Source organism: Echinops telfairi, unplaced genomic scaffold, assembly GCF_000313985.2.
Source record: "Echinops telfairi isolate 266 unplaced genomic scaffold, ASM31398v2 ScPeMD7_2010;HRSCAF=2546, whole genome shotgun sequence".
Classification (NCBI taxonomy): Eukaryota; Metazoa; Chordata; class Mammalia; order Afrosoricida; family Tenrecidae; genus Echinops; species Echinops telfairi.
The window spans coordinates 5,708,336-5,722,084 of record NW_022105908.1 but is presented as its reverse complement, the minus strand read 5'-3'; the positions used below and the strand labels follow the sequence as shown (position 1 = coordinate 5,722,084).

The window sequence follows — 13,749 nt, the reverse complement described above, 5'->3', positions numbered from 1 at the left end:
GTCACATGCACGCGGCTCCCACCTTGTTCTCCGTGGCATGTTTCTCCTTCTCCACCTTGGCCAGTGTCAGCTCCAGGTCGTCTATGTCTTTCTTGAGCTCGGAGCATTCATCCTCCAGCTTCCTCTTCTTGGCCGTCAGCTCGGCGTTGATCTCCTCCTCGTCCTCAGCCCTCTCTGTCACCTCTTTGATCTTGGCCTCCAGCTGGATCTTATTTTTAATCAGTTGCTCACATCTTTCTTCTGCGTCAGCCAAGGCATCGGCTTCCTGTGGAGAGGGAGATTAAGAGCTGTAGGGAGATGGTGCCTTATCTTGAACTTTGTCTTTGCACAACATAGACGTGTTTATCAAATACTGATAACTTTTTCAGTATGGGCTATAACATTGAATTTAACTGAACATTACCTGGCTTGAGGAAATGCAGCTAATTGGAAGTGACGTGTGACTATAGATTTAGAAGCAGACTAGTGTGAAAAATGATCGAATTACAGCCATCAGTAATTTTAAAATATAGGATGTAGAAGAGTGGGAACACTTCTAGAGAAAGAGGAAGCCGGGGTTCTTGTCCCAATATTGCCTGTAGATGTAAGACCCTGGGCAAAATCCTGTCCTATTGTGAGTCTCAGTGTCCTCATAAGGGGGTTGAAATTGAATTGTTGCTAAAAGGTTTCCAACTGTAAATATCCCCAAATCTTAATTCACTCAGTTGGTTAGTTTTGGTTTGGGCCATTTTTAACCACCCTCAACTAACTAGTTCCTAGATTGACTTAGAAAAGATAAGCACGAGAGAGCATACTTAAACACTTTTATGCCCCTGGCTGTATGCCCTGGTAGCAATTTTATGTAGCCGAACCCTTCTGGCGAAGCAGTGTTTTCATTGACCAGCCTTCCACTGCAGTACTGTCCTTCCCTCAAAGCATGATCTGTTCGCCTCTAAATAAAACTTCAGAATCTGTAAGACCATGTGGTTCTGAGAAATTGCCTACCTCCAAGACGTTTTCACGAGGAGCCAAATGCAAATCTGTTGGATCACTAATTTACTAGATTACTCTGGACTGAAGAGGTTCTTTAATTTCCCAGTGCCCGTTTGGTTAATAGCTTTAACGTTTCAATGTGTAATTGGTGTAAATGGATGATAAGAGGTGTTTCCCGGGGTCCCCTTTCTTTTCTTTTTGCTGGTGATGCGTTCAATAAATACGTATGGCTGATATGAAGCGTCTGTGCTTGCTTATGGAAAGATGTAACTCGCATATAAGTAAAGCTACCAGAGGGAAACGTTTGAATAGCTTAAGACTTCAGGGATACTTTCCCTCGTGAGTTTATTGACATCGTTAGGCTTGTTGAATGGGGGCTTTGGGGGTTTTTTTTTGTTGGGGTTTTGGGGCCGGCCTTCCCGGCCCCCTTCTTGCCGGTTCCTTCTTGGGCGGGGCCCGTTTTCGTTTGCCTTTTTGGGTTCGGGCGTTGGGTTTGTTTTTTTGTTTTTTGACCCGTTCTTCGGGGGGTTCGGGATTCCGGGTTTTTTTTCAAGGGAGGATTCCCGGGGTTGGCCTTTTTTGTTGTTTCGTTTCAATTAACCTTGGGGCCTTTTTCGTGTTCCTTTTTTGGGTTTTTGGAAGGGGGTTGGCAGTTGTTAAAGGATGCCCCCTCTGTTGAGTTTCAACAAAATCTAATAGACTTGCATCAGGAAAATGATGCTTAAAAGGATGGGCTGAGGCAGCGGCAAATTGTTAAACTATGGCTAAGATACGGCAGCTTTGATCTTAAACTTCCCGAATGGCTAGCACATATTGTGGCACTGTTGAATACATCCTTCACTATTGCCTTCTTCCCTGGGAACTTGAAAATAACTGTTCCTTACATTCTTTATCCTAGCAACCTTATCGGGCCTGCCCTTGGGGTTTTTGAGACTGTAACTCCTTATGGATATAAAAGCCTCCGTGTTCTTTTGTGGCGTGGCTAGTGGTTTTGAACTGCTGACCTCGTGATTTGTGGCCCAATGTGTAACCCACGATGCCACCAGGACTGATAGCGAGTTTTGCTTTCACTTTCTTTCTAGAACGTTTGAAAGAGCATTAAATACTAAAATAATAATAAGAATTTGAGATTGTTTTTGAAGGAAAGGACTTTGGTAAATTCAAAACAAGTTGGGCTTGTTCTAGAACGCCCTCAGTCACAGGAATCCTGCGCATAGCGTACTCACAGACTGAACCTGGAGTTGCAGGTCGTTTTTCTCTTTTAAGAGAGTGACCATCTTTTCCTCCAGCTCCTTCCGTTTGGCCTCTGACTTGGCGAGCTCTTCTTTGGTTTTGGCAAACTCCTCCTTCATCATGGCCATCTCCTTCTCGGTCTCTGCGCTCTTCAGCAGGGGCTTGATCTTGAAGAACAGCTTCATCCAGGGCCAGTGCTTGACGTTCATGAAGGCGCGGACGTTGTACTGGATGCAGAACAGGGCTTCCCTGAAAAGCCACAAAAATGTCAGTGTCGATTCTTCTGCGTAGACACCTTACACATAGAATTCCTTTTAATGACCACCTGCCACATACTAAAATAACTCTAATTCCGTATCTGTTGTTGTTGTTAGCTACCACAACGTTGGTTCCGACTCAGTGGCCCTAGGTACAAATGGTCCCGCACCATCCTTGCAATTGTTATTTGCAAATCCTTGCAAATGTTATTTGACATTGTTTTGCTGCGAGGCCTGATGTGTTCAGTGTCTGAACGTGTTCCATTGCTATGCATAAGCTTTTCAGCGGCCAATCCCTCAGAAGTAGACAGTCTACTCCATCTTCATAGTCGGTGCCTAGTTTGGAAGCTCTGCTACAACCGGTTCACTTTGTGTGACTCTGTTGGTGTTTGAAATACCAGTGACCCAGCGACCAGTATCACAGCAACGCACAAGCTATTGTAATACAACAAAACTGACAGACAAGTGGTGGGTGTCTGCGATAGGCATGCATTTATACACATACACACAAACATACGTAGTATGATCACATTCACACTCATAGTCAGCGGCCTGTAGTAAAGCCGCTTTGCTGATATGTGCTACTCATGTTGAATAGTGCTGTGTCCTCACGTCCCTGTCAAATGATATCAGGGGGTGGATAATTTGACCGTAAGAACAGCGTAGACCATTTGTAAGCTCTTTTGGTAGACATATTCCAATATTGGTGATTTGGGAGTGGAAGTGGCAGTGTATGTTGATTGTGCTGGTCGGCCATCCACATAACACGTGAACTGTGCAGTGGCTGTAGGTTGCCTTGCCTTGCTCTCGCTTATCAGCTCTTCCTTGAAGTCTCACCTCTTATTTTGTTCACCAGTATATTGGTGAACAATAAGTCTCACCTCTTATTTTGTTCATCAACTTTCTAAACTTCTGTGGTCAGTTCCTTCAGCCTATTATCAAAGTCTTTTTAAGTTTCTTGGTTTTACTTACACAGCTAGATTGTTAACACCCTCAGGGTATTCAGTGTGGTTTGTGTTTCTCTACTTTCAGAATTTGTTTTCGTAAACACAATTTTTAATTAGTAATAAAAGATACCCCTGACGCCGATGGTAACCAGAGCTAGTTAAGGTTTGATAATCTGATCCCAATGTGTATGTCTCATCAGGCTTGTTAAAATGGAAATTCTATTTCTGTAGGTCCAACTTGATAAGAGCTATAAGTCTCAGATGGTGGTTGGAAAGACACAAGCCATGCTGATAGGTAGCAAAGTCTTGGGACATTTATAATGCAGTACCCAAAAAGTACAGATGAGCAAACTAATTGAAAATTGTGTGTTGTCAGCCCAACTTGACCTTTGGTTACCATGTATGAAGGAGGAAGTTTCTACCTAGGGGGCATTGAGTTTATGTTAATGGTGGTGGAATAACGTGGAAAAGGATACCAATAATGGTGGTACAACATGAAGAGTATATAATCAATGACACTGAATTACACACGTAGAAGTTGTTGAGTTGGAGGATGTTTTGTTGTGTATATCTTTGCCACAATTAAAAAATAATTACACAAATAACAATGAGTACAAGAAAGAAGCAGACATTCTATAATTGACTGTACAACTCATCTTGATATTATTGACTTAGTGGATTGTATACTATGTGGGTGAAGTACCAATAAAACTGTTAAAAGGCAACACCACCAGAAAATGTGCTGATGGGAGGAGAATGCGGCAGTATTGGGCAGAGAGAGCTGGGTGAGGTTAATTAAGGAAAAGGGTACTGGAAGTTTTGAATGGAGAACCAGATAAATTAGAAGGAAGGGAGAGTGCTTGTGCACATATGAGGTTAGGAGAGAGCATATTGTTTAGCCTGGCTGGAAACGGCTATAAGGTTGGAAATGATGAAGGAGGAAGGGGATAGAAAGAGCCTTGACAATCAGGTAAAGAACCTCTGACAACCTTAACAATCAGGCAAGGCAACTTGGATGGGACCATGAAGACCACGGGGAGCCAAGAGCTGAGAGTGGCATAAAGAAAATAGTGTTTGCTGCAAATGATTCCTGCAGTTGTGTAGCATCTGGATGGAGAAGGGAGAAATTGGTGGTGGGAGAGAAGCTAGTTGTGTTGGGGCTAAGCTAAGACTGACATACAACTGCAAGGGAAATTTCTGAACTTTGTGAGCCTCGTATATTTAGCCCCAGATTCTAGGTTCATGAATGAGGAAGGCTGAGGGAGAGTCCCCAGGGGACCCCGCTAAGCCCGATCTTCCGTATGGTTGTTACCTTCTTTGTAACATCTTCTGGTATTCGACCCTCATTAGGAATCCCCGACAGACTGCTTGAGTTCTTGTTATAATCTGGGCCAATTTTTCATCTCTCATTTCTTCCAGGAGGCCCAGGAGGCCAGCTTTGAAGAACACCTGGACAAACGAAGAGTCGCCAAATCATCCCCATACTACAAGGGACCCTGAAATGGCCAAAGGTACTTAGATCAGGTGTAAATAAATAATTGCTATACCTTAGTGTGTCCAAATTTGTATTGGGTGTGATCTATATCAATAGAGGCAAGTAGCTTCTCCGATGCTTTCTTGCTGTCAATGAACTGTCCCTCCGGAATAGCGCTGGCGTTTAATACCTTGTATCTGTTTAGTTAAAGGAAGGAAGGAAGGAAGGAAGGAAGGACGGACGGAAGGAAGGAAGGAAGGAAGGAAGGAAGGAAGGAAGGAAGGAAGGAAGGGGAAGGATCAGGAAGGTATGATTACATATGGCAACCCAATGACATCAGAAGAAAGCATTGATGAAAACCTAAGGGACAAAGTAAAAGTGGAAAATTCGAGCATCCCTTCAGGTCAGATAGTAAAACAGTATGATTTACTGTGATTGAATGCATGCCTTCTTCTAGATTTAGGAAGTGACACCTCTGTTTTTGAACCTGTTACCCTATCCTGCTTCCAGAAGAATATAGTACTCGGCTTCATAAACTCAGATAAATAAATAAATGAATTCACTGCCATCGAGTCGATTCTGATTCACAGGGACCGAGAGGACAGGATAGAACTGCCCCTGTGGGTTTATGAGGATTTCAGGGGATCACCACTCAGCTGCCAGGGCTCCTGGAACAGAACAGACGGATGAACACAGGAAAAGCGATCAAACATGCATGGCATTTTGTGCAATACAAGGAGACACTGACCTTTGTTTAAAATCACCATACAGGATCCTGCTTGGGAAGCCTTTCCTGCAGATCCTGATGCCTTCAAGCACGCCATTACACCTCAGCTGATGCAGGACAAGTGCATGCTCCATGGCCCCTATAAACATACCAGAGTGCTTGCTGGTGGGCACGGAGTGTTAAAATGTGTACCTGCTGGACATTTGCATGCTCTTGTGTCTTACCGGGAGTCTTGGTCTCATTGGGGATGATGCACCGCACGAAGTGGGGGTGAGTGCTTCTCAAGTTGGTCATCAGCTTGTTCAAGTTCTCCTAGAAACCAAGCGGAAGGGATTTTATTATGGGAAAGTTCTATACTTGGCCAAAAAATTAGAGTTAGTGTGGAATTAACCTGGGTGCACGCTAAACAATTCGGCACAAGGCATTTTGTGTTTATTACTGTGTGCTGTCAAATCCATTCCAACGCATAACTAGAGTGTAGGGTTTCTTGGGCAGTGATCTTTACGGGAGCAGATTGGTGGGTTCGAACTGCAGACCTTTTGGCTTGCAGCTGAATACTTTAACCACAATGCCACCAAGGCTCCTGGGAGCAAACATGCAAGGCAATTCTGTCTTTTGTGGTCTTGAGAATTCTAGCCTGCCAAATAATCCAAGGGCCAAAGTTCTGGGAAGAAATGCTTGTCTCCAAGGTATTCCCTTTTAAAATCCAGGAGCCAGCGTATAAACACCTTCAGTAGGCTTGTACAGAGCCGTGTTCTGCACTAGGAATCACATGGTAAATCAAAAGCCTCGGCTCTGCCTCCAACAAGCTGCCCGACACTATAAAATCTCTTTCCTCTCTCTGGGCTTCGTCGGAAAATAGGTGAGATAATCTCTAAGGCCTTGTCCATCTCACTCAGAGCTAACAATGTTTACAGTGGTATTTTTACAGCAGTAACCCAGGGTAGCAAACTTCCAATTTACCATTCCTTTCTCGGGTTTATTATTCCCTGAGATCAATAACTTCTTGTTTATCCTTGTCTTTTTCTGCTTTGTTTTTCAAAGGCTAAAATAGTGAGATAACATAATCCATATGGACAGACGTCGTGTGTCTGAAAACCATCCACAATCTGAGGCTTATGGTGAGAGGAGGGAGTTATTCCAGAAAGAGTGTGATGGGTAGAGGGTGATATTTTCTTGAATTATAGAAAATTCACATATAAATATTTTTTCAGTATTTCTAAGGTTTATTCTTTGAGAAGGCAGATTTTTTTTTCCGTTAGCCATTAGGAAACAAATAGCATAAGCGGTGTGAATGTCTAATTTTGAAAACACACACAAGGGCAAACTGATGAAAGAATTCTATCTAGTGAGAATCCTGCAAATTGTCAGTGAAGAAGAAAATAGCATTTCATTTTTCACAGAACTGAGACTAAGCCATACAAATTCCGATAGAGCACATCAGCTACAGAAGAAAATCACATTCTTTTGTAATAAAATTATTGTTATGTTAATCCCAAGTGACATCTTCTAGTTTAATCACTCACCTAAACCACTAGGCTTGACTTCAGGCTATTGAAGAAACCTAAATCCACTCACAGAGAAGCAACCTGTGTTGTATGGCAGCAGGTCCAAAAAGTACATCTCAGGCTCACTCTTCAAAAAAACTCAAGATCATTTTTAAAGGACTTTAGTGCAATAAAGAGAGAGGGTAGGACCTTCTCTGGGGACAGCTTTGGCCTCCAGCTCTGTTTCTTTAAGATCCAGCCTAATTATGTTAACAGAAGAGCGGCTCAGGACATTTTGGCATTCTTGAATTGATTGTTCTATGTTGTTGTTCTTTGCTATTGAATTGATTCTGACGCATATGGACCCCATGCGTGCAGAGCAGAAGTGCTTCTTAGGATTTTTAAGCAGACTTCCAGCCTACCTTCCAAGACACCCCTGGGTGGGTTTGAACCCCCAACCTTTCTGTTAGTAGTCTCATGCTAAACTATATGTGCCACCTAGAGGCTCCTCATCAATATGAAGGGGCTTCAAAAAGTTTGTGGGAAAGTGGAATTAAAACGTCCTGGCATTTTATCCTACAAACTTTTTGATGTTTCCACATAGATTAGATCATCATAATAAAGAGTTCCCGAGGGGCCACAAATGGTTTGCACTGGACTGCTAACCCAAAGGTTGGCAGTTCAAACCCAGGCAGGGATGCCACAGAAAGCACCCCTGACTATCTGCTTCTGTTGTAGCAATAGCCAAGAAAACCTTAAAGAGAAGCTCTCCCCCATAACATGTGGGGTTGCCAAGAGTGAATCAACTTGTCAGCAACGAATAGGAACAACAGAATTGAAATCTACTCAGTCCAGGCAGGCATCGTGAACAGTAACTACAGCCACAACCACAATAATAGCAATGGATGTAGCAGCCTTCCCTATCGGAGTAGCACTCCTTTGGGTCAACTGTGATGAGAGGAGTGAACATTTAAAATGACCTCTGTTAACACTTCCTTCCCTCCTAACTTGGTCGACAGACAATCATTATGAAAACTCATAGAAGCAGACTCGGGTTTTCTAATTAAATGTGTACTTTACCCTGAAGAGAGCAGACACCGTCTGGAATGAAGAGCCCTTCTTCTTAGCGCCTTTCTTTGCACCACTGTCTGAGGTAAAAAGCAAGCCCATTAATCAGAGTGGACTTCTGAAGGCTGGCCTGCTGCGTGGTCATTCTCTAGGAATGGATTTAGCTTAGGTTAAGGATGTAGACAGTACCTGCTTCAGCACTGGCATACGTGGAGAAGAGACTGGCCAGAGTCTTCATTGCAGATTTCCGGTACAACCCGACCACCGTGTCATTCAGGGGGTCCTTGTTCTTGTCCAGCCAGCCGGTGATGTTGTAGTCCACTGTGCCGGCATAGTGGATCAGCGCAAAGTGGGCCTCGGCCCTGCCCTTCACCACCTTGGGCTTCTGGAAGTTGTTGGACTTGCCCAGGTGCTGGTCGTACAGCTTGTTCTTGAAGGAGGTGTCCGTGGCCTTGGGGAACATGCACTCCTCCTCCAGGATGGAGAAGATGCCCAGCGGCTGAATTTAGAAAAGTAGACAATGGGCTTCAGCCTAGCTTCTCACAAGATATTAGCTTCAGCCTAGCTAATATCTCACAAGATATTAGCACGTTGACTGGCATTTGATTAAAGGTTGAGGGCCCCCAATTCATGATGGTTACGACCCAACACAGAGTCACCGCTCAAAGAAATACTTTTGTTATTTCTAGAGTGACTTTTCCATCATTCCTTCCCATTCATCTCCTAGCATCATTTTTAATGAAAAGAATAATAGAATATAAATGCCAAATGTATTTATCTCAGATTTTTTCCTATTAAGTGAATTAATTTGTTGTCAAGATTTTATTTTGCTACAAAATGACTTACAGACTTAGAATGTTGATTCTATATGCAATAATTTAACAACCAAGAACAAACGACCTAAACCATTCAGGGTGTTGTGTGTATTTCGTCTCTTACAGATGGATTAGGAAGACGCACAAGCAATTTGATTACTGACTTCTGAACAGATTCACTATCCTATAAGGTCTGTGCATTAATTTTTATTTAGAAGAAAGTTTTATTTCTATTGCGGTCGTCTCGGATTATAATGGAGAGAAGCTTAGAACTAACCAGGCCATACGTCTAGTGAAGCAGAACATTCAGCAGAGTTTCCTGTGGATTTGAGTCAGTGTGGGGACAAAAGGGAGCAGAACTCAGCCCTCTGTGATCTCTCGTGTAAATATTGCAAAGTGGAGATCATTTCCAAATTGGAAAATGTAACTTTTCTAATATGTTCTGATTACAAAAGCTTTTTGAGATTGCAATAATACTTCCTTTCGTTGGAAGTCATGCGCACCTTCTCGATGAGCTCGATGCAGGCAGCCAGGTCCATCCCGAAGTCGATGAAGGTCCACTCGATGCCCTCCTTCTTGTACTCCTCCTGCTCCAGCACGAACATGTGGTGGTTGAAGAACTGCTGCAGCTTCTCGTTGGTGAAGTTGATGCACAGCTGCTCCAGGCTGTTGAACTGGTGTTTTAAACACCGAAGCGTTTGAGTGAACGGGGACAGTCCATCGGGAGGGTAGCAAAGAAGACACGAGGAGAGAATGCTCTGAGGGCCACTTGTTTCCCCAGACAACTCACATCAAAGATCTCGAAGCCAGCGATGTCCAGCACCCCGATGAAGTACTGCCTGGGCTGCTTGGTGTCCAGCTGCTGGTTGATGCGGGTGACCATCCACAGGAACATCTTCTCGTAGACGGCTTTGCCCAGAGCACCCACTGCGTTGTACACCTTCACACACAGAGTAGTGCTGGTTAGCGTTCTTCAAGACATGTCATGAAGAATTTGCATTGAGCATGGCTCAGTGAAGTTCTCCATGTACCTGCTGCACAGTCTGACCCTTGGTGACGTACTCGTTGCCGACCTTCACCCTGGGGTAGCAGAGGGCTTTGAGCAGGTCAGCAGAGTTCAGACTCTGGAGATAGGCTGCCTTGTCAGCAACTGCAGAGACACAATTCAAAACATGAAAGATAGTGATGGTCCGCCTCTCTAACCTTATCTTTTTGTGTCTTCTAATCCAACTTCTTTATTAATAAATAAGGGATCTCAAGTAATTCCATAGATCAAATGAGACTCTGTACACAATAGAACCTATAATTTCCACTAGACGGTTGCTTATATTGACTGGTTTTGGGGGGTATTATTACAAGTGGTTTTTGAGAAAGTCATCCACAAAAAGCATATGTACAGTACTTATTGCAAAAGTCCTTCCTCTTAAGACACATGAGACAGAGTTTGAGTGATAACACACACATATCTTAATATTCACTGCTCCTGAGGGATAAAAGAGTATTTGCATATCAATCTCAGTTTTTCCATTCATAACTTAATCTTACTGGATTAGTTTCCTTATTGGATTACGTGTCATTTTCGAAAAACGTGTCTTTTAGACTTTCTGGATTGGCCTTTGTTGTTGCTCCTTGCCCTCAAGTCTGTGTGACTCATAATGACCGTGTGTATAACAGGATGAGACATACATGGCCCCATGTTGGTACATCTTCATGATCATTGGTATGGATGAGTTCATTGTTGAGGCTATTGTATTAATCCCTGGCATCAAGAGCGATAACCCCCACAGAGCTTCTTTCAAAAATTCTGGCGGTGACTATGATGTACATGCTATGTGCCAGGTGTGCAAGGCACACTCAAAAGTTAAACCACAGAGGGAGAATAAAAAGCTGGCGCTGTCGCAAGTGACGTCAAGGAACAGATACATTTAGCTTTCCATGGTAGATCCTGTACATGGTATGCTCTTTTTGTGTGTAGAACATATGGTTTTCCTTCTGTGGTTAGGCACATAGCAACAGTTAAGTGTCCTGGAATTCCCATTCTTCTCAAGGCTATTATAGTTTGTTATGATCCACATAGTGGAATGTCTTTGCCTAGTCAATGAAACACAAGTAAACATCTTTCTGGTGTTCTCTGATTTCAGCCAAGATCCATCTGACATCAGCAGTGATAACACTTGTTTCACATGCTCATTTGGATCCAGCCTGAACCTTTGGCAGCTCCCTCAATGTACTGCTGCTACTCTTGTTGGATGGTATTCAGCAAAATTTTACATCAGTGATATTGCTCTATAGTTTGACCACTCTTTTGAGTCACCTCTCTTTGGAATGGGTACAAATACACATCTCTTCTAGTCTGTTGACTAAGTCGCTGTTTTCCAAATTTCCTAGTATAGATGGAAGAGGGCTTCCAGTGCTTCATCAGCTTGTTCATACATTTCAATCGACACGCCATCAGTTCCTGGAGTCTTGATTTTGGATAATGCTTTCAGTGCAGTTTGAATTTCTTCCTTCATTACCATTGGTTCTTGCTCATACGCTACTTCTTGAAATGGTTGAATGCCGACCTTCCCCCCAGCCCCCACAATGACTCTGTATTCTTTCCTTCTTTTTTGCATGCTTCCTGCATCATTCAATATTTTGCCCATAGAATCTTGCAATATGTCAACCCACGGCTTGAGTTTTTTCTCGAGTTCTTTCAGTCTAAGATCTGTTGAACATTGACTTCCCTTTTGGTTTTCTAACTCTAGATCTACTCACTTTTTGTTATACTCTTTTACTTTGTTTTCTTGAGCTATTTTTGAAACTTTCTGTTTAGCTCTTGGGCTTCATGATTTCTTCCACGTGCCTTAGTGATTCTACAATTAAGAGCAAACTTCAGTGTCTCTTCTAAGATCCACTTTGCTCTTTCTTTCCTGTTTTTAGTGACCTTTTGCTTTCTTCATGTATGATGTTCTTGATGTCATTCCACAGTTCATCAGGCCTTTCTTTCTTAGTTTCTTTTCTATCGTACTTGTTGCTATATTGTCTACAGGCTTATATTTGGCAACCCACACTGATTCGCAGATTTTTTAAGGACATCCTTTGGCCTTAGTTCTATGTTGATCAGCTCCTATATTGCTAGCTACTAGGTTTTTCTAATGTGTGAAAGCAGACAAAGTTATCCTAGAACCTATCTACCATTGCTAAATAAAAGCAGGGACACTCTTCCATTATTCTATTGCATGCTTTCTCCAATTATCTAGCCCTCGGCTGTGAGTCTTAGATATCTTCATATACTTTCCTATTTGGGTTCATTTTAACTTATTTGTACTGCATAACAATAATGAAGACAGGGAGATATGAGGAAGGAAAGGCATGGAGAAGGCACACAATGTGATTTTCCTTGGTTCACAAATCCTAGGGCTGTCGCTGGGCGTTCACAACTTCTTTGGGAGCAATGCACATGGATGGATGAGTGGACGGGTAGCTAAGTGAACGTAGGGGTAGATGGATAGATAGATGTGCAGATATTTCTGCATGAACATTTCTGTATAGAAGGAATATGGAGAGATAATGGTGGAGTAAACAAACTAATGAGAACGTTTTTATTTTGTAGATTGTCTTGTTGCATTTATTATATCGTTTGTGTGTGGTATATGTGTGTGTGTGTGTGCTCTTTAGGAGATGGTATTAAAAATGACTGTGTGTGTGTGGAAGAGAGATAGAGAGAGAGAGAGACAGATAGAGAGATTCTCTGATTCAAACTCAGATGGAGGTCGTTTGGTACCTTCGGTGCCATCTGGCTCAGCTTGCTCCTCGCGTTGCTTTTGTTTGAACTTCATGTTCCCGTAGTGCATCACGGCCCCCGTGAGCTTATAGATGGACACTTTCTCTTCAGGACTAAATCCCAAGATGTCAATGGCACTCTACCAACCAGGAGAAAGGATAGGACCAAAGTGAGAGTGGAAGAGACTAACTTTTAGAAGACTATCTAGTGTATCTTAATATAAACACATGTACAGCGGGACTGCTATTGTCATTCTCATCTGTAATGGGCTTTTGAAAATGTGCAGGGGTCTGACTTACATCGGTGGCCATCAGCTCCTCCTGGTCATCAATGCTGGGCACTGTGATCTCTCCCTGACTTATGAAGGCATAGTCATACGGGTTGGTGGTGATCAGGAGCATTTCTGGGAACATAGAATTCAGAAGGTTTTATGTCTTACTTTAGACATTGTTAATACCATATTAATTCTCGTCTGTGAAGTGAAGTTTGTTCTCACCAATTAAATCTGGCTTCTTATTGGACGTGATCTGATAAAAAATATGGTAGCTTCTTTCTGCCTTTAGCTGGAAAGTAACTCTAGACTTTTCTAGCAGATCTGAAAAGAGAGACAGCCAACCAGGAAATCTATCAATGCTACTAAGATAGTAAATGAACCTCGACATCTTTGGGGGTGTTGGGTGGGTTTCATTGAGTACCACTGAAATTTCATCTTGATGACTTCTTGGTGCCACAAATTAGAATTGCAAATACATATGGCAATTGCCCATGGCTCTCACCTTCCTTAAAGCATTCCTACTGTAGAGCCAATTAGCTTCAGATGGAGGATCCTTGGCCTTAGCTTAAGAATTGATTGCTAACAATCCCTTCTTGTTGGTTCATTTTAAGCTCATGCTATGATGGAGTGGCTACTTCGGTGACATCTACCAAGGCTCAAGGCAAGAGTAGTCACAGAGATGTTTTGTGAACCCATAGGTAACCCATGGAAACCTATAGGTAACCCCAA

General features: G+C 42.8%; 1 protein-coding gene across 1 annotated transcript in view; it reads right to left on the bottom strand.

Annotated features, from left to right (window-relative positions):
- Window positions 1–13,749, bottom strand: part of LOC101654831 (myosin-4-like) — a 35,037-nt gene that overhangs the window by 15,190 nt on the left and 6,098 nt on the right. The window contains exons 2-15 of the mRNA XM_013006296.1: window positions 13,243–13,341; window positions 13,046–13,149; window positions 12,747–12,885; window positions 10,012–10,130; window positions 9,771–9,920; window positions 9,484–9,654; window positions 8,355–8,664; window positions 8,178–8,245; window positions 5,835–5,922; window positions 5,632–5,749; window positions 4,957–5,080; window positions 4,722–4,858; window positions 2,199–2,454; window positions 23–265 (exon numbers count right to left, since the gene is read on the bottom strand). Of these exons, the coding sequence (XP_012861750.1) occupies window positions 23–265; window positions 2,199–2,454; window positions 4,722–4,858; window positions 4,957–5,080; window positions 5,632–5,749; window positions 5,835–5,922; window positions 8,178–8,245; window positions 8,355–8,664; window positions 9,484–9,654; window positions 9,771–9,920; window positions 10,012–10,130; window positions 12,747–12,885; window positions 13,046–13,149; window positions 13,243–13,341 (2,126 nt within the window). The remainder of the gene's footprint in view (window positions 1–22; window positions 266–2,198; window positions 2,455–4,721; window positions 4,859–4,956; window positions 5,081–5,631; window positions 5,750–5,834; window positions 5,923–8,177; window positions 8,246–8,354; window positions 8,665–9,483; window positions 9,655–9,770; window positions 9,921–10,011; window positions 10,131–12,746; window positions 12,886–13,045; window positions 13,150–13,242; window positions 13,342–13,749) is intronic.